This window comes from Neopelma chrysocephalum, unplaced genomic scaffold, assembly GCF_003984885.1.
Source record: "Neopelma chrysocephalum unplaced genomic scaffold, ASM398488v2 Primary Assembly neopelma1_25, whole genome shotgun sequence".
Lineage (NCBI taxonomy): Eukaryota > Metazoa > Chordata > Aves > Passeriformes > Pipridae > Neopelma > Neopelma chrysocephalum.
Genome location: NW_020897694.1, coordinates 42,481,203 through 42,506,457, shown reverse-complemented (window position 1 = coordinate 42,506,457; position 25,255 = coordinate 42,481,203). Strand labels below are relative to the sequence as shown.

The 25,255-nt window shown below is 38.1% G+C and overlaps 1 protein-coding gene across 5 annotated transcripts in view; it reads left to right on the top strand.

Annotated features, from left to right (window-relative positions):
* Positions 1-20,758, top strand: part of MYO16 (myosin XVI) — a 360,734-nt gene extending 339,976 nt beyond the window's left edge. For 4 of the 5 annotated variants that reach the window (XM_027675112.1, XM_027675113.1, XM_027675111.1 and 1 more), the window contains exon 35: positions 11,441-16,264. In XM_027675112.1, coding sequence (XP_027530913.1) covers positions 11,441-11,674 — 234 coding nt within the window. In that variant the 3' untranslated portion in view covers positions 11,675-16,264. Of the gene's footprint in view, positions 1-11,440; positions 16,265-20,409 lie in introns of those variants that run through there. The other variant, XM_027675110.1, reaches the window with a different exon arrangement.
* Positions 20,759-25,255: the final 4,497 nt, after the last annotated feature.

Here is a 25,255-nt window from a genome sequence, read left to right as displayed (position 1 = left end):
TGCAAAGTCTCTTTTCCAGTTTGGCTTTTAATGGCTGAATATTTGCTTATTTGTAATCAGATGATGTCACATGCATTCAGTGTCCTATGGAAATGCTCCCAGAACAAGACACAAATAAACAAGCAGCTTGCCACCCTAGTAGGTTAAGTAATATCAGACATGCAACCCACCCTGGTGTAAGATTTTGGTTACCCACTTCTGAAACATGTTTTATCTCTCATGTGTTCAAAGAGGTGAGATAAAAAATGATGGTTATTTTTTCACATATGGTTATATTAAAAAATCTGCAGTTTTATCTCTTTTATTTTGTTTTAAACCCATGGTGTAGGTTGGCAGATTGCAGTAATATAGGAGCCAACATCTGACAATGTCAAATTGGAAATGTCTTTTCATATTCGTGAAGTATGTATTTATTGTTTCATTATGGCTTAAGCCATAGCTCTTATTTCATGAAATCTCATTGCTTTCAGCAGTCTCTTCCCTCAGAAAGAGCTGCATATTCATTATAGTTTCAAGGGCCTTCTTTGTTCCTACTTGATTTAGTATTTGTTGCCAATCATTTCTTTTGTTGACTGTTCAAAAGTTTAAAAAAATGAATAGTCAAGAATGCAGTGTGTTGCTATCCCCCATCCATTGCCACAGTTCTAAACACTGGGCTGTAACATTCATTATTTTTGTCTGTCATGTTTGCCTATTAGCTGGAAGTAGTCTTTGATCATCTTTGAAGCAAAAAGTGGCAATCAAACAAGTCTAGTGTAATAAAAAGATCACTAACACCTTTGTAAACACATAACATGCAAGAGAGGACATAGAATATAGTTATCATTGATCTGAATCAGTATATCCTCCTGAATTGTGTTTTGTTTATTGTTTTGACAGTAATGCCAAAGAATTCTCTTTGTAATGTCACATACAAAAATCAGGTCTTATTCCATCTTTATTTTTAGAAGACTTACAGTCAAAAACATGTGCTTTGCAGATTAAATGGTATGAAGTAATGCACAGTGTAAATTCATCAGTAAGTACAATATCCTGTGTTTCTATATAAAGGGCTTTCGGGGGGCCAATGCCCCTCTCCTAAGCAAGTATGTCCTAAATCTGACCACTGTAACCTCCACGGGTGAAAGCGCAGATTCTCCTCTTTGAACCAGTGGCTGTCACAGCCAGCTCCCTATGCATTTGAGGCCCCTTTTCTGTCTCCAGTGCTTTGTCCTCATTGCATTTGCCCCTGCTAGATGAGATTGTTGAAGAGAAGGGAACAAAACCTCCTGAGTATCCCCGTGCCCTCCCTAAGCTCAGGTGTTTGGCTGAAGGATGTAGTTATTCCTCTTGGGCTGCCACAATGGCCAATGGGTCACCTTAAAAGGCTGCTTCAGATTTGAGTTCAAGGAGAGTGTGGTCCACCATTCCACCACTGACAGCACCTGTGGAGAGTGACTGCATTTCTGACTTTAAGTGCCCAGTGTGAGAATAAATTAATTCCTCTGCCCTTCATTCTCTTGCTGTCACACACTGCTCCATGCATGCAGATTAGAGGCCACTAACAGACCATAAATTGTGGCATTTTCCTCTAGTGTTGCTTGACCATAAGTGTAGGGGTTTTATACAAGAAAGGATGATACCCAGCAATACCAAATATGAGCTGATGATTGTTTTTGTACTTGCTTTGAAAGCATTGTTGCCAACCTAGTCTATCTGGTCAATTAAAATGTCTCCATTAATACCATAAGGCAGCAGTGATCAATTAAGTAGCAATATGACTTCATTTGTCAGATACTTTTTGTTAGATTACGTGCAAAGTGGTATCAGCATTGTGAAGTCAGCTGTTCTGAAGACCTCTATGATAAATGATTTGTTTTCAGAACTCATCTTGAGAAAGGCACAGTTGCTGTCCTGAACATATTCTCATTCTCAAGCATCAGAGGCAAATTAGGAGGATGCTCAAAAGGTTTTGAAGAGCATTGTATAATCAGTTTATTTGGAGATAAATATTAACTCAGAGAAAGAAAATTATGTATTTCAATATTTATTGATGTTTTAGTCATCTGGGAATGCGTCACTTTGCAGTTGATATCAAAAAGCTAGATTTGAAGGAAATTTGCCCCCCCAAAAAATAAATTAAAACCCTTAAGATCCAAATAGCAAGTAAAATGCCCCCCTGTTTTGAATGTATAGACTTGTCCAACTCTATTCCTATCTCAGGTAATCAGAGTGCGTGGTGCTTACTGTTATATATTGTTGAGCAATGCCTACCTTGTGCTAATATTTTCTGCCAGACTACACATTACAGTTGTACTCAGGATTTGTGTGCTGATGTTATTTTGCAAAGATACAATATCTTTGTTTGATTGCTGAGATACTTCCAGTCTGTGTGGAAGATTATTAGCCTAATTCATTGATAATATTGTGATCCCAGGTGTGTTACTGCTTCACCAAGAGAAAGGTACAAAAGTACAGAAGACCAAGTCCTACCTTTGCAACTAAAATATATTACTGCAAAAAATAATAATTAAAAAACCCACGCCAAACCAAACAACCACTTCCAATCTCCACAAAAAAAAAAAAAGGGGGGGGGAATCACAAGAGTATGACAGAAAATAAGACAACTTCCACCAGAAATCAAATTGCAGTCAGATGAAGAATGTAAAATTTTGTACCTGAAGCACACCAAAGGTGTGTGTAACCAAGGACTCTCTTTCTGATAAAAACAAGAAGGCACTGCTACATAGGGCAGACACAGAGATGTGAGATGAGGTATCTCTTTTGGAAGTGTGATCTCTCAGTTACCAGTGGTCTGTGAGGATGGGCTTCTAGAGGCAGAGTTCATTTTGTAGATAGTAATCCTTAGTGCATTTTTCTGTAGTGAATTTTTTTGGGAAATCCTTTCAGAAAGCACAATCGAGGCAAACAGTGGAATTAGTTTTTTAGGATGAAGCTTGAGAGTTTTCAAAATGCCATGTGATAGCAGAGGGCTGGACTGGGCAATCAAAGATATTTGTACCTGCATGGCCTCCGACACCAGAATCTCCTGTTACAGGATCACTCCAAAACCGATGTTTGGAAGAAAACTGAAACTCCATTGAACAAAATAAGAACACACACCAAAAAAAACCCCCAAAAAATCCCAAAACAAAACAAACAAACAAAAACAACAGAAGAAAAACCAAAACAAACAAAACCTCTTAAAACAAACAAACCCCAACACAAAACAAACAAACAACCCCCCCAACAGATAGCTGTAAATTGCTTGTCAAAAGGGAAAGCATTTCTTCATGAATCATCCCTTTTTAGTTTTATTTTAAATATAAAGTTACTCTTAAGATTACCTGCAATCAACAGTTACAATTTCCTATGATCTATCATCTATATAATATCTGTTAAAGGAAGTTTATTCTTTTGACACTTTTGGTGGAATAAGAAATTTTAAGTGAAGGAGAAAAAATATTTTCTTGTTTATAACAGAGCAAATGCAGTATATTTTCAGTTATGGATCTCATGTTTAACTCTATTTATGCTAGCATACCTCCTCTGGAGCAATTCCAGATTTGTACCAGAGAGAGTACTTGTTTTCTTTGCCATTTTCTCATTTCCAATAAACCTATTTGCCATCCATTTGTAGAGTTTTATTTTTGAAGATAATGAAGTTGCTCCAACACAAAGAAAAATCATTAGCAGTTTAAAAGAACAGTTAACTAAAATAATTTTATTGTTTCATATCACAGATCAAGTTATTACACCCACTGGTCTTCTATTGCAAAAAAAATGCCTGTCCCAGCACTCACAAGACAATCACATGAATCAGTTCAGATCCCAGTTGGTATTTGAAGATTTTTTACTAGAATCTTGAAGCACATAAATTCATTTATCATAGCTACTCTCTACTCCCTGCTGGAGTCTTACATGGCCAATGCAGGTTTCCCAGTCAAACACAAATTTACATATTGATTTGATTTATGTTGCGTGCTTGCCTAGGCTTCTTAACACAACATTGGCTTACTGTGTGCTTTCCCCTTATATATTGAAATTAATATTTTGTTGGTAAATAAGAGGCTAACAGGATTTTTTTCCTTTTTTTCCTTGTTCAAGGACTGGTGGAAAAGCAACCTTTTCCTGATTTTGACTTTTTTTGTTACGTAGAAAAAAAATGAAACACATCTGTTGGAACCTGAAGTGTTAGAATTTTTGAGAGATTGCAGTGTGCCTGTCCTATAGTTTGGAAAAAAAGATGTGACATGCATGATGTTTGGAAAGAGTCAGTGTAGGAGCTTATCAGAATAAAATAAATAAATAAATAGATAAATAAGCCATCAAATGAATTAGAAATTTTGTGAGAGAGTTGCATGCAGATTGAATCAAAATGTGTTGCTCTTGCTAATAATCACATGCAGTAAGAATTATTTCCATAATTACTGAATGAAATTGTGTCTTTAATTTTGAAATGAGAGGTGAGAACATCCTTACCGCTATTGTCTTTAAAACTAGTCATCCCACTGGAGACCCACTGGGGTTTGTGACCTGCTTTTGAGGGCTGTAATAAAGATAACTGTAAGTCATCTATTGACTGAAATCCATTTGTTTTTACTTTTAGGCAGCCTACAAACTGAAAGAGATTATAAACATGGGTTTTGTCAAGGCAGTTTCATTTCTAAAATAATTATGATAATTTGTCATCAAGATTTTACATTTATTGCATCATTCACTTTAGATTCTGATCAAACTTTGGAAAGGTAAAATCATTGCTCTTCTGGACACAGCCTCTCCATGGATTCTGTGATGTGACCTCAACTTTACTAACTAATGGAAGACAAACATTAATGATGTAATAATTAATTGTGAGCATCTACTGTCATTTACTTTAAAGCACCAACATTGACAAACCTGTTGAAGAAAATAACTGGCATTATTTCTGCAAAGGGAAAATACAAACTTGCTGCATAATGCAAATGTCTCAGGAGCACAGATTTATATGCTATGTATGTCCTTAAACTGTGTTGTGATTTTAAAAGAATCTACCAACGCAAATTAATAAATCTCTGTTTGGCAAACTGTTTAATGAGCCCTATAGTCACAGCTTGATGATTAAGACTGTTGCAATTGACACACAGACAATATAACTTCTTTGTTACTTCTGAACTTTACAAAATATCCTCTGTAAAGTTATAACATTCGATCTTTTAATGCAGAATGAATTTTCTGAGATTCTAGATCCAAATCTTTAAATAACTCAAAGTTAATTTTAAATGGGCCTGTTAATAATTTTATCTGGCATACTTTTTGTCACAAATGATTTAAAATGTTAAACCTTCAACTTTCTATAATTAAAAACTCTCTGAATTTTTTAACTAACCTATGAAATAGACAGTAATTAAAATACTTTATTGCCTTACCTTGTAGCAACTCATCTTGAGTGGAAGACAAAGTTGAAATCCAGTATGTCTGCTTTAGGCTGTAAAGTGAAATCTAGACAGAAGTTAGAAGGTTAAATCCAGAAGGCAATTCAAGGGCTCATTCTCTAATGACTATGCAATACTCAAATATGTATAACTCAGTAGGCAAAATCAAGCTCTAACACTTTCACGGTTGCCAGCATACAGCAAAGTGATCTGTCTCCAATGTTTTTTCTGCTCTAAAACCACAAGGGACTCACTGAAGTATTTACTTTAGCATAGTAATTGGACATGGACAGCACAAAGCAGAGGAGCAGAAGTCCTCCTGCCCTGCACTCAGTGTCTACCTCTTGTAGCTGCAGTGTCCTCTCAGTATGAGAATTTGGTCTCTCTCTTCCTTAACCTGAGAGAAATGTGATGGGTTGGCCCTGAATGCCCACCAAGATGCTCCATCGCAGAATCACAGAATGGGTAAGGTTGGAAGGGACCACAGTGGGGCACCTGGTCCAATCTCCCTGCTCAAGCAGAGTCATCCTAGAGCACATGGCACAGGATTGTGTCCAGTTCTTAAAGGTCTCCAGGGAGGGAGACTCCACAACCTGTCTTGACAGTCTATTCCAGTGCATGGTCACCTGTACAGTAAAGAAGTTTTTCCTCATATTCAGGTGGAACTTCCTGTGCAACTGACCATTGCCTCTTGTCCTAGTGGTTGGCACTACCAAGAAGAATCTTCTTAGCTCCCCCCTTTAGATATTTATACACATTAATGATGTCCTCTCTCAGTTGTCTTTTCTCAAGGCTGAATGGGCCCAACTCCCTCAGTCTTTCCTCATAAGAGAGATGCTCCAGCCCCCCCAAACATCCTCATTCCCCTCTGCTGGACGTGCTCCAGGAGCTCTTTGTCTCTGCTGAGGACCCAAGAACTGGACACAGCACTCCAGATGCAGCCTCACCAGGGCTGGATAGAGGGGCAAGATCACCTCCTTTGACCTGCTGGCAATGCTCTTCCTAATCCACCCCAGGATTTCATTAGCCCTCTTGGTCACAAGGTCACACGGCTGGCTCATGGACAGCTTGTTGTCCACCAAGGCCCCCAGATTTTTCTCCAAAGAGCTACCTTCCAGCAGGTCAGCCCCCAACCTGTACTGGTGCAGAGGGTTATTTTTCTGCAGGTGCAAGACCCTGCATTTGCCCTTGTTGAGTTTCAGGAGGTTCTTCTCTGCCCATCTCTCCAACCTGTCAAGGTCCCTCTGAAGGGCCGCACAACCCTCTGAGGTATCAACTGCTCCTCCCAGTTTTGTATCATCAGCAAACTTGCTGAGGAAGCATCTGTTCCTTCATCCAAGTCACTGATGAACAAGTTAAACAATATTGGGCCCAGTATAGAACCTTGGGGAACACTACTGGTGACAGGCCTCCTACTAGACACTGTGCCACTGTCACTCCCCTCTTCAACAGGACGGGGGGAGAAAATAAGATGGAGAATTAATTCATGGGTGGAGACAAAGGCAATTTACTAAAGCACAAGTTATGGTTCTGTACGCACAAGCAAAGGGAGGGAAAAAAAAAAAGAAGTATTTTGCTCTCTACTTCTGACCAGCAAGCAATGTCCAGCCACTTCCTGGAAAGCAGGGCTTCAGCAAACGTAGCGGTTGCTCCTAAAGGCAGACATTGTAAATAATGAATGTCCCCCCTTCCACCTCCTTTCTCTTATGTGTGCAGGCATCATATGATGTGGAATATCCCTTCAGTCAGTTTGGGTCAGCTGTCTCAGTTGTGTCCTCTCCCAAGATCTTGCACACTCCCAGCCTACTGGTGAAGTGGGAATGTTGGAGAGACAGTGCTGATGTGTGCCAAAACACTGGTGTGTTGTCAGCTCCTTTCTAGCTACCAACGCAGTGAGGAAAATTATCTTCATCTCAGCTAGACCCAATATAGAAAAGTCAAATCCACATCTTCTAATTTCACAATATATTCTAACCTGTAGATGATAATGAAAGTCCTTCCATGCATTTCCTGATGGAACTGAGTCATTGGTGTTCTATCACCAGCTAAAATCCCTAATGCTAAGAGGAGACCACTTGCTTCTGCAGCCTGAGAATTTGTGCTGTGAGGTGGGAGTAAGGAATCCTGAAATCTCCTTCCTGGGCTGCGCATTGCAAATCTATTTCGTTCATCTTGCCATATTTTGCAGTGGAAAACATGGATCTTGTTAAACTGCTTCAAGCCATTGCAGTTTCCAATGAATAGCTATGGTAACACCACATGCTCTTCTTTTGTGTATGACTGTCTTTGACACTTCAAGTCTTCCTGTTTGCTCAGTAAGAACATTGAATACCAAACACAGGGATGGTATTTCCACCAAATGGCAGGACTGTTAAATGCCAGGTATTCAAGTGCTGTATGTTTCTGTGGGTCTAGCCCAAATGCGGTGTTGACCATGTCTGATTGACCATTGACTTTGAGTAGGAAAATCCTGGTCTACAGTTGGTATTGCTGGTACAGTTGGTTGAAGTTGTTTGTTTAATGTTCATTTAAAAAATCAGTTTTCTTAAAGTAATTAATTCCTACACACCTGATTCACCCTTCACAAAATACCTGTTCAGGATATAGAATAATAATGAAGAAACATAGCTTGCTGTTTTACATTGTGCTTCATGTAAAATTATTCAGCAAACCTTTTCTATAATGAATATTTATAATAGATCTATAGCTTGTCACAGGTCTAATCATAAATGGAAAAGAGAAAGATATAATGTTATTCAAATAGATCTAATTAAATTAATTGGTTCATTTAGAGCTGTGCCACTTCTTGTGCATTTTCCCCATTTCATTTCAACTGCAGTTTCATCGTATGTCCTTCATCCAGGCTGAAGCTAATTTTCCAGCCTACTTACTGGATTAGTTTCATAATGAATAAAGGTTTGAGATACTTTTCCATCCCTGTTTTAAAAAAAGGCAATAAAAGATGTGCATATACTTGTGAATGGGACCAACATTTGTCCACTATACAATGTAAAATGAGCTCTATAGCAAAACTGCTGACCCAACATTAATTTACAGCTTGTGTAAGCTCGGTCAGTATAATAAGGCTTCTTCAGTGCCTATAAGCTATAAATAGGATGCATTTGTCAATTGCCTTGCCCAGGCAAAATGTACTCGCTTTTCACCCTGCACCTGTGTGCCTTTATGTTCTTTAGAATAGCAGTGGCACTGTCTGTTTTCAACTACGTTATCCATCTCTCAAACTAAAAATTCTTCTGGACTTCATTAAAGTCATGCTATTACACTTTTGTCACCTGAGCACATCCAATAACAATGTTTCAAAATATCTATTTTTTTAATAAGTGTACTTACCTGCCAGTGGTCAGGCATGTCTTTGATTACTTATCTCTGAAACTCATATGAAACTTTTGCCATGACAGTCTAACAAAGTTTGTCTTTTATACATTACAGCACCTCTCAGAGAAGCATGCCTAGTGCAGGTTCATGAAATGCCTAAAATGTAGAAACAAATAAGGTGTCTAAATTGGGAAGACTGAATTCTAATCTATGTGTTTACTAAACTGGATTATGCCAATAAATTAAACACAAAAAAACTACAGAAATTGGCCAGAGTAAGCCATGGTACCTTACAAACTATATAGCTGTTCTAAAAGATAAAGCCCCCTGACCTATCTTTCTTGATAAATTGTTTACAAGTGCAGACTTTTAATTTGCCTTCTTTTATAGCCCACTGGAAGAAAAAAAAAAAGTAGTGTGTTTTGGTACATAAGAAGTCTGTGATATACCTCTAGCAATATCTGTGGAACATTTAATTTTCCTTTGAGTTGCTGAGATGCCCTGTTGCCTCTTATGTAAATATAAAAGCCAAGAAGTTTTTGATTTCACACAGATATGCAATTGAGATATACTTTAATGAACGCTTTCAAACACTTTCAATTTTTCTTTTTTTCTTAAAAATGCAGAATTTAAAACTGTACTTGAACTTATACCTGTTATTAAGAGATATTATTGGTTAATACATTTCTCTTTGAAGTATCACTCAAGCAGAAATTAAGCAAATTGACTGACCATGGATATTCAGGAATCTCTATGCAAGGGCTCATTCCTTCTCTAATAGCATGTGTGTGTGAAAGGTCTGACTTGCACAGGACACATTTGAAGCAACAGTGTAAAGCCTGTATAAGCCTCTGTATATCTGTACCATGAAGGAATAGCTGGAGCCACAGTCAATAGCAAAGTCTTCCTTCTACCGCAGGAACCTCATTGCCTGTCAGTGACAAAAATGCCCTTCATATCAATTCAGCTCTCCCTGCAACTGGAACCAATCATGATTGTGGTGTCTCATGAGCATTTAAGGGCACAGCACATAATTTCCTTTATCATGGTAACTAACATGCATCCATCTCTCATTATAACAAGAAGTATAAGGGCAAGATTGACAGGAACGTCTCCATTGTGTGAGGTGAAGTACTGCTATAGTCATGCTATAGATGCCTCTTATAGGTGCCCCTGTGGGGTTCTTAAGGAAGAAGATAGCAGAGTAAGAGCTGTGGGCCATTAGATGTTATGGTGGGCTTGGTTCATATTCCCTAGGTAAGCCCCTTTGCTACAGAATACTCCCAAATGAATAGATCTCAGTACCTGCTCTAGGCACTGCTGTACTGCACATGGGTTAAGTAGGTCTTAAAGGATGGTGAGATGGACTTTCGCTTCCTGGACTTGTGCTGCCGTGAAGGCTTCAAACTGGCTTGAACAAAGTAAATAATCATTGGAACAGAGAAGTTAAATGTGAGGGAACAACTCCTTCTAGGTGGATTAGGAATCTAGTACAGAACTGTTTGGCTAGTTCAGGATGAATTTATAATTAGATTCAGGCGAGCTGAAACTGCATTTGAAGTTGTTAGTGTATTCTCTAGAGGAAGATAATGACTGGCCCCTGTTTCTAAGGATAATACAAATCTGTGACAAGTAGCTGTACTAATTCTAAGCTGCAACAGAGGTTAACACAGGTTATAGTTTTGTGGTTATAGCTATTTGGGTATTTACATTTAGGGGAAAAACCTTGCTACTCCTGCAGCTGCTATTTGCTTTGTTGAAAGTATTTTGTGAGTATGAAAGTATTACATGACAGCAGTTTTAAGATCAGTTTGTTAGAAATACAGACTACTCATCACTGTAGACAGTCTGTGAGTTTCAGAGAATTGTGCTTGTGCACCCTTTGCTGACATAGGGGAGTTCTTTCCATTTGTTTCATTTTTGTCACCTGCTTCATACAACTTCAGTTCTGTGACTTTCAGACGTGAGGTTGCAATAAGGAATTCTAAATCACTACTTTTCTTTATTTTCGGTATAAAGAATGATAAATGGGGAGTGGGGACAGCAAGTTAAGCATGAAGTTTTAAAGCCTTTTTTAGGACAAGGTTGCTTCAAATTATTATCAGGCTTATTTAATCTGTTTTCTTTCAGCTGTAGTTCAAATGATGGCAGCTTTCCATCGTCAAAAGTATAGAACTTGAGTGCTTAGCCACATGTATTCTTTAATTGTAAATAGGAGAATGGGAGCAGTAACAGCCACTGACCATCTAACACGTCTAAGCGAGCTCACACTGTCTCAGGATTTCTGTTCATCTTGCTAGTAGAATGTGTGGATAAGCTTATAATGCTCCAAGGGTGGTTCCCTCCTCACACAGGGCTTGGCAGTATAAAACACATCTCATGAGTTCAAGGGGAGGTTATTTTGGTGAGAGTGATTATTGTTTATATATATTATGTATATATATATATATTATGTGTATATATATATATATAGTTTATACATGTCACTGAGATCTTGACTAAGGAAATAAGAAAACGGGACCTGAAACTGTCCTGCCTACAGGTTTACATCCACGGCAAAAGATGCAGAGGATCCTGTGTGAAGTATCATTCAACAGAGATGCTGTGATTTTACACTGCCAGGAGAATTAACTTTATCCACTGTTATTATTGCTGCTGTTGTTATTATTATTATTGCTATTATTGCTGTTATTGTTATTTTCTTCTTACAGGTTATTCATCAGCTTAGACTTTCAGAGAACGAGAGTGTGGCTCTGCAAGAGCTTCTAGATTGGAGGAGAAAGCTATGTGAAGAGAGAGAAGACTGGCAGCAAATCTTGCACAACACTGAGCAAAGAAATACAGCTCCACCTCCACCCCCTTGTAAGAAGCCGACATTGCTGAAGAAGGTAGAAGATACCTCCTGCAACAGACTCTCTTCAGGCATATGGGATACCACCATATGATTCAGATGTGTGTTTGCAGACTGTTAGGAATGAAACCAACTAATGACTGCAATCTGCACAATCAGCAAGTTTTCTTCCCTTCACAAAGTGTGCAGGGATTTTTTATAAGCAGTAATTCAATAGCACAGGATGGAGGAGCTATTTAGAATTGGGGTGTGTGTGTGTACATGTGTGTGTTTGTTCTTTTCATATATATACATGTATACATATATGTGTGCACCTGTGTGTATATGTATGTATGCGTGTGTAAATATGTATGGAGACAAACTGCACTATAAGTACTTAGTGTAAAGGTACATGACAGTCACTTTGAGTTCTCCCACGGACAATGAAGAAACTACATTAAGCACATGATGATGGGGAGAAGTGACTGACAGACATTTTAGAGATATCACGAAAGCCTGTGTGCACACTGTACAGCTGTTTTATACAGTACAAAAAATATGTTTCTCGTTCCCTAATAAATGGGTTTATTATATTACATGTATACATATATATATATATATTTCTTTGTAGATGTCTGTGTTCTATTGGCATTGCAAACATGAAGATTATTTACATGTTTATTCCTGGTGTTTTATAACTTTATGCAATTGGTGCTGTCATTTTTTCTTCAAAATACAGGTAATAAATTCAGTACTTGCATTTTTCTTTCATAGTTTATCTTTAACAACATACCAAACAGTTTCAACATTGTGTTATTTTTTTCAGAACTGTCAATATCCTTTCTAAAATCCAATCCTGAAATTCTTGCAAAGCTCCTAAGCGCAGGAGTCATTTGGTGCTGTTCACAGTCACAAATTAGAGACCATTACCTCTTTCCAGTGGACCTGCGTTTCTGAATGTGTGAACTGTGAATTCTGCAGTTATATATCAAATCTTACTTCATTCTGGGTTATGTAAAATAACGAGACATTCATTTAGATTGTAAGTGTGGTTTGAAATTCATGCCTGATTATGCATAAGGTCAGGTGTCAGTGGAAAGATACATAATGGTAATGACGTATGAAAATAGGGCTGTGATTTACTGTTACAAGCCAGAAGGCTTTACAGAGATGGGTATATCAAAGTATTATGTCCTTATTATGGTAGCACAGTGATGTGTTTATACCTCAAATTTCATGTAATGAAATGGTTTCAGAATAACAGCATTCTAGTTGGTATACACAAGTTCTGGGCAGTAATGTTAATTTATGAAAAACATGCTGCTGGCAACTCATTAGCTACTGCTCGGCAGTCTTTGAAATACTGCTTTGCCACTAAAAGGTGTAATTTATATATATATTCACATATTTTTTTTCCTGGACCACTTATTTTTAAGTTCTTGGAGTATGTAGAGCCAATATGAAACCCTTTTCTTGGTTGTTTGTCCCATTCCTATCAGGATCCACAAAAATCTGTTTCCAATTTTGCAAATGAATATAAAACAAATATTTTCAAATGTAAGCTAGATCTAAAAAAGTGAGCTCACTCTTGGTTGGAAGTTGTTGGAAAAGGAAAAAATCCTTAGAGATGTAGGTTTTTCCATCATGTTTGACAGACACTTCAAGCAGGCTGAATATCAAAAAGCAATTGCTTGTTTGTTTTTACAGGAAAGCAACAAAACAAATTGTTCCCATGAGTATCATCAAGCTGTAGGCAGAATTAAGCACCTTCTCTTGCTGGAGTTTAATATAGACAGTTTGAGTGGACAAGGAAGAGGAGACACCAGGTTAGCTCAGAATTCTACCTTGTTACTACTGTTAGCTTCACAGAAGTCCTCTTTGTAAGATAGAAAAGGAGGAACTCCAGACTCCTAATCTTACCTTTGACTGATGCAAATGGCCGTAGATCATGACTTTACTCAGAAGGGGCAGGTAACCACTATGAGTGAGGTTATGCAGAAAGCAACTCTCATCTGCAACACAATTATGTCAGAATGAGGCTGTGCCTGGAAGAATTGAGGTTTCTGTCTTTTCACTCAGATAACCAGGGACATATGAAGATTCCGCTGTGAGAGCGAAATGAAAAGGCTCTAGAACTGGGTGCAAGAGAGGTAATTAACGTGACCTTGCAACTATGTTGCTTCCAGTATGCAAGTTGTTATCCCTACGCAGGACAACATTGCTATACATAATACATAAATGTGTATGGCTGCACAATAACATCCACTCAGCTAGCCTAGCAATCCTGAACACCTCACTGCACTGAGACATGCAGACATACCCTCAGACTTATTGCTCCTCAAATGGGCCTGGCAAATAGCCCTCTCATAAGCTCTATTATATTGCTAACTCTAGTGCTTACTAGCTGGCTTGGCGACTGGTAACAATCAATCCACAGCAGCCTGGAAATTTAGGACAAGCTGTAAAAACTGACTGAGAAGCCGGTTTAAATCATGCCAAGATCCCTGCCTCTGCACTGAGCTTGCTACAAGCCACCAAGCTATTTGGAAGGTGAGCTTGTGTATCTCTGGATGACACTGTTGTCATTGCTGCACTTGGAATGCAGGAGTACTCAGAGGGGAGAAAAGGTATTTGTCAAATGGAGTTTAAAATGGGAAACATTATAAATGTACATTATCCTGCTTGCAGTCCTTACTAAGAGTTGTGTTAGAGCTGTGAGAAGCCTCAGCTGCAGGAGCTCAAGAAACCTTTTGCTACTTGTTCAAGGTCTATATTGTGACCTATTACAGCAGTATGAACCAAGGGTGGGAAAAAAGTATGTAGATTTTTTAGCAGTTTCATCAATACAGTTACATGGGAGAAGCCAGTACAAACCTGATTGTGGCAGTCTGATTCTCCAGATAATGAGCATAGCCAGTTATTCCGACATGTGTAGGAGGCCTCTGTACTGTTTTTTGCAAACCTAGGTAAAACATATTTTCTGTGGCTCTTCCTTAAATTGTGTTATCACAGTGCAATGCGATAAATTTAAATAGCAGTAGATAGAAGACTTTTTGTTTTGTTTTGTTTTGTTTCAATTTTGTTTTTAATTTCAGGTTAAATAATGGCTCACTTTTTACTTGGAAAGATTTTTCAGGATACTCCATTAAAATAAAGTACTATAGGAATAAAGTATTTGGATTAAAACATGTTTTAAATATTTCTCTAATGGCAGTAAGACACTCTAGAGTGTGACTTATGATGCCATAATTCACACCTAGTGTGTTCATTGGTCCCTTGGCCTTTGGCCTCATGCCTAACAGTGCAATTGGTAGGGAATTATTATACCATAATTCACACCCTACTGTGTCTTACCCCCAGAGGTGTCTTAAAGCTACCAATAAAGTTTATATTGTGTATCAAAATGTGTTTACAGGCCTGGGAAAATATACTATTGACATTTTGAAATGTTGAGAAGTAGTTTTAGCAGAACTGTACAGTGCTTGTAAATTAATCTCCTCAGTGGAGTATGCACCAGCCAATTACAGTATTTCTTCAGTATATGAAGTCCTATCTTGCACATTAAAAAATAGCTTAGATGAAAAAAAGCCTTATGAATTTAATATTCTGAAGGGAAAGATTAAGCTCTATGAGCATGCTAATGCTCTTAATATCCAGTGAACAATCTAAAATATATTTATCTTTGCAATAAAGCAATTTCAGGATGCTGGGGTTATCATCAGATAATCACTCCTCCACATTGTGCCTTATTGCTTAATTTTTAAATGTGGAAAAAAATGAAACACCTAACAAATCAATCTGTCCTTCAGCATAAGGTAAGAAAAATTAGGTATGTTTTACACTTTAAAAAGTCATTGATCTTAAAGCCAAGGGAATTCTGGAACCATATTAAACCACAATAAAAGAAAAACTACTGCTATTGGCATGAGAAATTTTTTAAAGCCTGTATACCTTACTTGTTACTCCTGAAATAACACTTGGTGTTTTTAGTTGCTGTAATTCTTATTGCAGATTATAAGCAAAACTTTGCTTTTAAAAACTGATTCAGAAGTTCAGAGAAATACATGCACCGATATTTTTCAAAAGATCTATGTACAGCATGAAGTGATAAACCTTATAAAAATTTGTAATGTTTAAAAACCAATAGTATGTTTGTTGAGTAAGTGAATTGCATTTACCTTTTTTTTTGCCAGTGATCCTTTTTTATTCTAAAAGGTTTACTTATTTCATTACTAACTTTATTATACTACAGATTCTTTGTGTGTGGGACAAAGAATTTCATTAACTTGCTAAGAAAGCATAATAGACTGTAGCATAGTTCTAAAGTGATAGTAATAGCCATATTAATTGTAGTTTTTAATTCTGCTGTATAGTATTTGCATCCCTAGTAATCCTGTTATTCTTATCTCTAAAAAGCCTGCTAATATCTGAAATGCTCTGAGGAACCTAAAGTAAGTTTTGCCATTCGCCTGTTAAATAATAAATGTAATTAAACTCTGTATAAATCACTTTTCAAGAATGGTGTTAAATATTTCATGCCTTTGTGTTCTAAATATATAGTTTTTAAAAAGAAAACACCTGAGCATAACTATTTGACAGTAGCTGAACAAAACAGAAGGAAATGCTTTTCTTCCAGTTTTGCTATTCTCTGTATACTCAGGATTTTCATTTTGAGAAGAAATAAATAAATCCCAGTGCTGGTTTATGCTGTGGCTGTGAGAATGAGATCATTAGCAAAGATTGTCTGTTCTCCCACCTGTGGTTTGGCCTTTTCACCAACCACATTAATGTATGCTGGATCCTGCCAAATCATGAATTTGGCTGTGAAGTGTCATAGGCAAAAGTTTGGTCAAGTCACAATTTGACTTTTTGAGGATTTTTGATTTATTACAGTAAACAACCTCATCTTGAATTATCTAGAAGTATTTATTTCAACCTTAGGTAGGTTGCTTTGGTTCTCAATTATGTGAATAAAGTCCCTGCTTAGCACTTTCTTGTTTCCTTTTGTGCCAATTTAGGTTAATTTTCAAACAGAATTTTATGATAAAAGAAAAAAAATAGTTATATGAAATTACAGCATAACTTTTATGTTTATTTTTGGGACAAAACATTTTCCTTTAAAATACTGAAATAGAATATTTAAATATTTCAACATTTTTCATCTTTTCTAGTTGAAATTCTTTGTTGGATGCAGTCCTAATTTACACCTAATTTCAACTCTTCACAAACATACTTTTTCATAAATCCACTCTTCTCTGAAAAGACCATAGTAATAAGTATTTGTTTTGAGATGCAGCAGAACTGCTGAAGTCTTTAGAAGTATCAACAGGGAAGATTTTATAAGCACAGGTATATTGCTGTCATAGCAATGTTCATGTGACAGCTATTAGCTAATGATTGTGTCCATACTGTTTTTTATTCGGGCTCTAGCCCCTTATCAGTCTGCCTGGATATGTAGTTATCTGTCTTCTGATAGGCATTAGAGTACAGAAAGAGAAGTGCTGAATCTACCATATACTCCCAAAGAAAGGGGAGAAATGTGCTGCAGACTGTTTCTAATTGACGCTTAATATAAATTACTTACATGTTTCCAAAAATGGAAATTGGAATGCAACTTTCTCACTGTTCAAACCACTAGGCTAGAAAGTTATGGCAAGGTAATAGCCACAGTTATTAAATGAACCCTAGGGAGGTATAGCTCCTCTGTCTGACAATGTAGTATAACTTGGTGGTCACAAACTATTTCAAAAACTAGGGGACCTGATTTTGCACCCTTTTGGAAAGGCAACTGAATATGGACTGTTTGAATTAAAACTATCTCTAGTTAGTTTTAGTGCAGAACCTCCCTAACAGAGTGGTCTGAGCCTCATAAATCAGATAGAAAGGCAAGAAGTTGTCTAATGTGACAGGACTAGATAGGAAAACATTAGTTGGTGGATGGATAAGTTTGGATAAGTGCTTTGGAAATCTCCAGATATCATGAACTTCCTCAAAGTTCCGACCAGCATCCTGCATATAAATTTTGTCTAAATCCTTGTTTTATGAATCTAGTGCCAGTCAGTCTGTGCAGTTAAAAATACCTTGAGTAGAAATTACTTCTCTAGTAATCTTAATTTATTATATTTTAGTACCACAAGTCTAGCTTTTACTAATATAGCTCCCATGTCTGTGATATGAACTTAGCATTTAGAAAAGACAAAAGCTAAAACAGGACAATATATAAAATAAGTGCATTTGAAGCATATCTTCTGGGTTCATGCTGAGATCAGGGCTCCCCAAGCCTTAGAAGTACTGTAAAATGAGAGATACCATATCATCAAAGATCAAGACAGCATCCCAAAAATAGCTCTCAAAGTTTAAAGACTTCCTTCTGCCTTGATTTTCTGTCCTACAATCCCTGAGTTCTCATCAGGCATGAGTAGTTACCAAAATCAGACATCATGCAGCTTGAAAAGTATGCATCATTTGTCTCCTGGGGGAGACAAACATCCAGACCTCAGCTTCTCTGAGGTGGGAAAGACATTCTGTTTAGTTGATCAAAGGCACAATGATGGATGTTTTATATCGAATATCTCATGTAGGTGTGCTTGCTTTTCTAGACCTGCTAAAACACTCTTCAGCAGACTTCTTTGTTCTGCAGATTTGCTGATTTGTACCTGGGGAATGTGGATCTAGTCCATGATTTTACAAAGATCTTCAGTTAAATTCAGGATTTGACCCCAGCTGATTTTTTAGGCCCACAGGTGGTTTACTTATTTTTGTGCATGTACAAGATTCCTGCCAAACATCCATATTATGCTCTGCCTAGAAACACACCCCCCAAAAAAAAAAAAAAAAAAAGAAGAAAAGGAAGTAATCATGGCAAATTTATATATACTGTTTTATGTAATCCCAGTATAGGAATAAAACACCAGATCCTGATGAGGATTTGGATCTCATAAGGAAATTACACAAGACCTGCCTTTTAGGTGCCTTGTCCCTGACACCTGGGTTTCTATATTGTCCATTCTGGACTCCATCTGACTCCATATTTCTCATGGTAAAGAAGCGCTGTACTTAAGGGAGAAAAGGAGAATTGTAGAATCAGAATTTTTTAGGTTTGAGAAGATCTCTAAGTTCATTGAGTCCAACCGTAAACCCAACACTGCCAAGTCTACCACTAAACTATGTCCCCAAGTGTCTCATCTACAAGTCTTTTAAATACCTCCAAAGATGCTACTGCTAATTTAAGCCTCCCTGGCACAACTTGAGGCCTCATCTATCACTTGTTACTATCCTATCCTATCACTTGCTGCTTGTGACAAGAGACTTTCATCCTATCACTTGTTACTTGTGACAAGAGCCTGACCTCCAGCTTACTAGAACTTCTTTTGTGAAGTTGTAGAAGGTGGTAAGGCTGGCTTCCTTTGCCACAAAGCCATGCTGTTGAAACTTCTTGCCCCGATGGACAAAGCCGCTTCCTATCCAATCAGCACCCAGCCTGTTCTGTTGCATAGGGATTTTCCACTGCTAATGCAAAATTTAAATTTGTATTTGAACAATATTAATCTTCTGCCAGCCCATTCCTTCAGGTTGCCAGTACCCACTGAACATCAGCCCTGTCCTCCAGAGGTTTACTGAAGCATTGACTCCTCTTCATCCCACTGCATACACAGAATTTGCTGTCTGTTATCCACAAATTTATTGATTGTTCAGCTAATTAATAAAGATAGTATTTTCCCCAGTATTACCTGAATCATATCTCATCAGTTTGGTTATAGGGTGCTGTGGTAGGCAGTACCTTGGTTCACAATAAAGTAGATAAAGAGGTGATTGAAAATAAGTTCTTAGAAAGTTATCACTGGCAAACTTGCAGGGAGGACAGATTCCACATAGGATCTCTTCTTAAGAGGCATCTGAGACCCACTTCTTTTCCCAATATTTGTTATTTGAGTGGATGCCTGATGCTGGGGCACAATTCAAAGTGATGACATAAAAACTGCCAGAGGTTCTTCTGCAGTGTGGGAAAATAAGAGATGCTTGTTTTGCCATTGATGGAGAAAAGCATATCCACAATCTCAGAGACAACAGAGCTTCAAGACTCAAAGCTCTCCAGAGAGGAAGGGAAAAAATCAGTTTTGGAAGACCAGTCTAGGAACTGAGTAGACTATTGGAGTTTGGAATGTGCTGAGATGGTGACCTATGGCACACAGCACTCGACATGAAAAAAAGTATTGTGATAATTGTGATATCACACAGAGATACACTTTGTGAATGTGTGTGCGTGCATGTGTCTCTTTTACTGTCTGTAAATTTAACATGTGCTCCTTAGTAAGTACGACTACAAATAAAACCCTTATAGGAATACTAAGATTCTCAATTAAAACTTGACAAAGGGTCTGCAGATTATATTCCATTATATGCCTTCATGTAGTAGAAATGTTTTCCTTGCCCTGTACAATCCATGCATGATAGCTCCAAACCCTTTTATTTGGAGAAATAATACTCCCTATGTCTCCCTCTGCTTTTCATGCACAGAAATAATAAGTGGGTGAGAGTTCTGTAAGGAGATAGAGCAAGATTTAGCTCTGTTCGAATACAATCAGAGAACGTATCAAAGGTACCACTGGACAGGGAAGTAGTTTCACAAGACTATGATGGCTGAAAATGAGGAAGCAATTGTTACTTTGCTAGGAGGAAAAAGACTTTTTTCATACATATAAGTTGCAGACAAACTTAGATTAATTATAGAATCATAGAATTCTTTAGGTTGGAAAAGACCTAAGAAAAAGGTCTTGAAACTGCCAAGAGCCAGGAGTCATCTCTTTATCCAGATACTGCTATTACAAGATCCATTTTGCTTTGTTGCAGCCTTGACATGAAGGCATGTGAAGATAAGATTGAGAGCAGCCCTGAGGAGAAGGACTTGGGGATGTTGGTTGACAAGAAGTTCAACATGACCCATCAATGTCCGCTTGCCATCCAGAAAGCCAACCATGTCCTGAACTACATCAAAAGCAGCATGGCCAGCAGGTCAAAGGAAGTGATCCTCCCCATCTACTCTGCCCTTGTGATGCTCCACCTGGAGTATTTCATTGAGCTCTGGGGCCCCCAGCACAGAAAGGACATGAACTGTTGGAATCAGTCTGGAGCAAGAAGATGATCAGAGGGCTGGAGCTCCTCTCCTATGACAGCAGCAAGAGAGTTGGCACTGTTCAGCCTGGAGAGAGAAGGGAGACTTTATAGCACTTTCCAGTACTTAAAGGGGGCCTGTACAAGAGAGCTGGAGAAGGACTTTTACGAAGGCATGTAATGGATTTAAACTAAAAGAGCATAGACTTAGATTAGATATCAGGAAGAAATTCTTTACAGTGAGGGTGGTGAGACACTGGAACAGGTTTCCCAGAGACATTGTGGATGTCCCATCCATGGAAGTATTCGAGACCAAGTTGGATAGGGATTTGGGCGCACCCTTGTCTAGTGGAAGGTGTTCCTACCCATGGCAGAGGAGTTGGAACCAGGTGATCTTTAAGGTTCCTTCCATCCCAAACTATTCTGTCATTCTATGATACCACCTTTAAAATATGATAAGGTAAACCTCTGTAATCATTCAGCTTTCAAGGTCAGTGAGACTTGCTGAGCTGTGATAGCTCTCTAGCAGGTGATGAAGCCATGAACTCATCTCCCCACAGGATTTCAAACTGCCAACAAGTTGTAGCAAAAGTGCTCACTTAGTATAAGCACTGAATGTTGTCCTATATATAGAAGACAAAAGACATGCTGCTGCTTTCATAAATGCTCTTCTCAATTATAAATGGGTACTTAATAGATAAGAGAATGTCTCTCACCTTTCCTGAGATTAGTTGGTCTTGAAGAGGCTATTTCATTATCAGAAACAAGTGGGAACCACCAGAGAAAATCTTTCCCACAGCTTGTCAGGGTCAAGTGACTAGCTCTGAGAACTCATTATGGCCTCTAATAAAAGCATAGCTCCTTGTTTCTAATTGCAGAACCTAGTTCAGCACAATTCCTAATTTAAACACATGTAAACATATAGAGGGATATGAAACCCACAGGTTATGACCCAAGAGCACTTGTAACTGGAAAGGGTCACTCAGACACATGGATGTTTCTGATTTCAATCTGATCATTGACCTCCATAGTAGTGAACTTTATGCAAAGTGTGCCCTGAAAACTTTGGTAGGCAAGATGCTTGTGGTTTTGGAAGTTTTTCTTTTCCCCCTGATTACAAAGTAAAATAATTCAGTTTAAAACCTCAGACATTAACCTGTAGTGAAGTGCAAATGTGAAAAAGTGAGCAAGCAGGATCAGCACAGATAAAGATTCAGTGGAAGTCATAAGTGTTTTTGCTGTAGATCGTGCAAGACATGGCTGAAATTTACTCCTGAAGGGTAGTTTGGTTCTGGGAGCTGGCAGGAACATTCTTATTTCATAGATCTGTTCATTCCATATGCTTAGCTTTACCTACTCTTTTTAAAGACAAAAAAAAGCAGCTTACCTACTTTTAGAAGTCCTGAACAGTCAACACAGAAACAAATAGCTGTGCAATCATTTTTCCAGTGTGCTTCATCATTTCACTTCAGCTCAGTTGAATCATTGAGAATTTTTGCCATGGAAATCAGGATAACTACTAATCAACAATTTATTCTTCAAAAATTTAAGTCTGCATGTGTTCAGGCAGGCTAAGTTGTCTCTGCGCTTCTGAAAAACACTCCCATTATTTATCAATATGATGAAAGACAATTTGTTCCCCTCATTTGACTCTCACCTCCTACACAGATAGAAATACTTGTACTTTCACAGTGCTGTTCCTAGTGTACAACAACACATCTACTAACATTTTTGAGGCACCTATTGAACATACTTGGTGCTTCAGATGCCTTTACAGTATAAGAGACATAACTCCTGTAGCATAACAGGATAACTAGTAAATTCACAGCTCTGTGAATGTTAATGTCATAAACTGTTAATACACAGTATGATCTGAAGCATTGTGATTAAAATGAAATCTCTTTCTCAGTCATACAGACCACTGTGCACTCACACTCATCATGTTATGAGGAATAAGAGTTTCAAAACTGTCATCTTGTCACTATGAAACCACATCTTCACCCTGAGCTTACTTGTGTTCTTTCAAAAGAAGCTGCATTAGCACCTGAAGGGAACTGTATACTATGAAATAAGAATAGAATGACATTAACCACAAAGTTCCGATGGTTTATTAGATGCCAACAAATAAAAACAACTTGGAACCTTTCTGCTTTCAATTCTTACCACTTTTCATTCAAATTGAAGTTTTAACCATTCAGGATCAGTATAAAATGGAGTTGACGAAACATTTCTACTTCATTATGTGCAGCAAAAAAAGGATTGTAGAATAGAGAACTATTTTCCATCTCTCATCTGGATATGGTCATTATTTACTGAAGACTGTTTTGTAACAGTGACCATCTGTCAGTAAGCACTGAAAACACTCAATCATGCTGTCTGTTACTGTTAAAATGCCACAATCAGTGACTGCTGTGAGGGATTAATAGATTTTTTTTTAAGAACAATTACGTATTTAGAAGGCCAAATTTACTCTCATTGAATTTGGTATAAATCCTGATCTGCTCCACTGGAATCCAGGTATCATCTCTAGATTTATAGCAGCGTAGCAGATATCAGTCTTTGACCCAGACCTTTAATTGGAGGATACCAGAGAAAGAGCAACTTAAATTACATAATGAAAAAAACTGGGACCATGTTTTCTTCCCATATTGAAGGGATAGCTCAGAATTATGATCTGCTACTCTGCAGAAAGGTACATATAGTTGTTGTTCAAGAGGTTCAGTTTGCAGTTACATTAATTAAGCTGTTCATCTGAATGTTGCATCACATTTCTTTGTGCACACTTGGTCAGGAGCATAGACACTCAAATGAACAAGCAGCTGCAGTAGCAGACCCAGTATTACAACTGAATGTAGTTCTGCACAAATCCCTATAATTAAACCCTTCAGGGAAAGTCTGGAATGAGATTTGTTCAAATGCAGCCATGTGATTACAAGTGCACCATTAACAATTTTTTTAAAATATATATAAAGGGAAGTGGTGCCCTCAGGGTGGCAGAATAAGTGAGAAATATGGCCTACACATTAAAAGTCATATGCTATACATGGATGGGAAAATATTTCTTAATTGAAAACCCCCCTCTCCATATCATTTACTATGACCATGGGTTATAATTACTTAGCCTATTAAAATGCTTAACTCAGTTGATGATTTAGTTAGTATCAGACATTTCAACTGAAGGAGGAATAGGAAGGCAAAATGAGGGAGTGATAGGGGAACTCTAATCTTGAAAGAAGTTGAGTATTTCCAAGAAGTCTTTGGCAACCCACAAGTTTCTTCGGCTACTGAGGAACTTGCAGATCCTCAGCATTTCACATAGAAGGATCTGACATAAGGATGTCATCCTTATGGTTGCTACCTTAGAAGCCTCATTCCCTCATTAAGTCACATCACTTGTTTCCTACTTTGGCACTGTGCTGCCAAATATCACATGGCACCCAGACTTTCAAAACAGGTAAGCTGTATGCAAGAAGTGTAATGCTCCTCACTGTTTCTGAAGCCATGCTGAAGGGTGGTCAGACATTGGAACAGGCTGCCCAGGGAAGTGGTGGATTCACCGTCCCTGGAAGTGCTCAAGAAATGACTGGACATGGCACTTAGTGCTATGGTTTGGTTGAAAAGGTGGTGGTTGGTCAAAGGCTGGACTCAATGATCTTGGAGGTGTTTTCCAACATTGATTACTCTATGATTTATGTGTGAGACAGTAGGCAAGACTTGAACACAGAAGGAACAAAGGGAATATCTTAGCATGCAGCCTGGCAGGAAGGGCGCAGTTCTGCATGTTCCTTCCCTCCTTTATGCCCAACATGGAGTAGGAGGAGGAGGAGGAAAAGAAATTAAGCTGTTAGTGTCACATGGCCTGACAAAATTATGGTCATTGGAATGGCACTTGCCTGTACTCACAGGTAGCTAGGTATGAGTAGCTAGATGAACAATCAGAAGCATTTGCTTTGAAACTTGCTATGTCCAGGTCTTCACGACTTCTCAGTGCCCTGAAGCAAAGGTCTTCTGAAAGCAACTGCACCTGCCCACCCCTCTGCCCTTGTCTCAAGAAAGCATGATAGCCACCCTCCCAAAGGGCTGCCATGTGTCATTTTGAAGCTGCATGCAACTACCTGTCCTTAGAATATTAAACCTTTACTTCCAAGCCTTATCAAGCACTAGTATTTTGTAGGCTATGTAGACCTGGAGAAATCACTTAACCAATTTGCAGAATGAATGTATCCTTTGCTTGACTTTTTTCCCAGTTTGTGAGCTTCCTGTAAATTGATTATAGTTTATCCAAACATGTATATCACTCACAGTTGTTTGTCAGCCATTCATCTAAACAAATTACATCCTGTGTCAAGCTCCACAGTCAGTCATTTTTGGCAACATGTGACTGGTTCCTTAAGTCACAAGGGATTTTACTTCAATATTCCACTCAGATAACATAAGCTTTATAAACACACACAAGCTTGATTACGTTGCTAGGCTTTGAGTAATAGGCTGAGAAAGCTAGGAGCATGGTAAGCAGGGCACTCCCCAAACTACACAGAAGACAAGGACTGGTTTGTTGGCCAGTTGTCTTCAGATGCAACTTTCA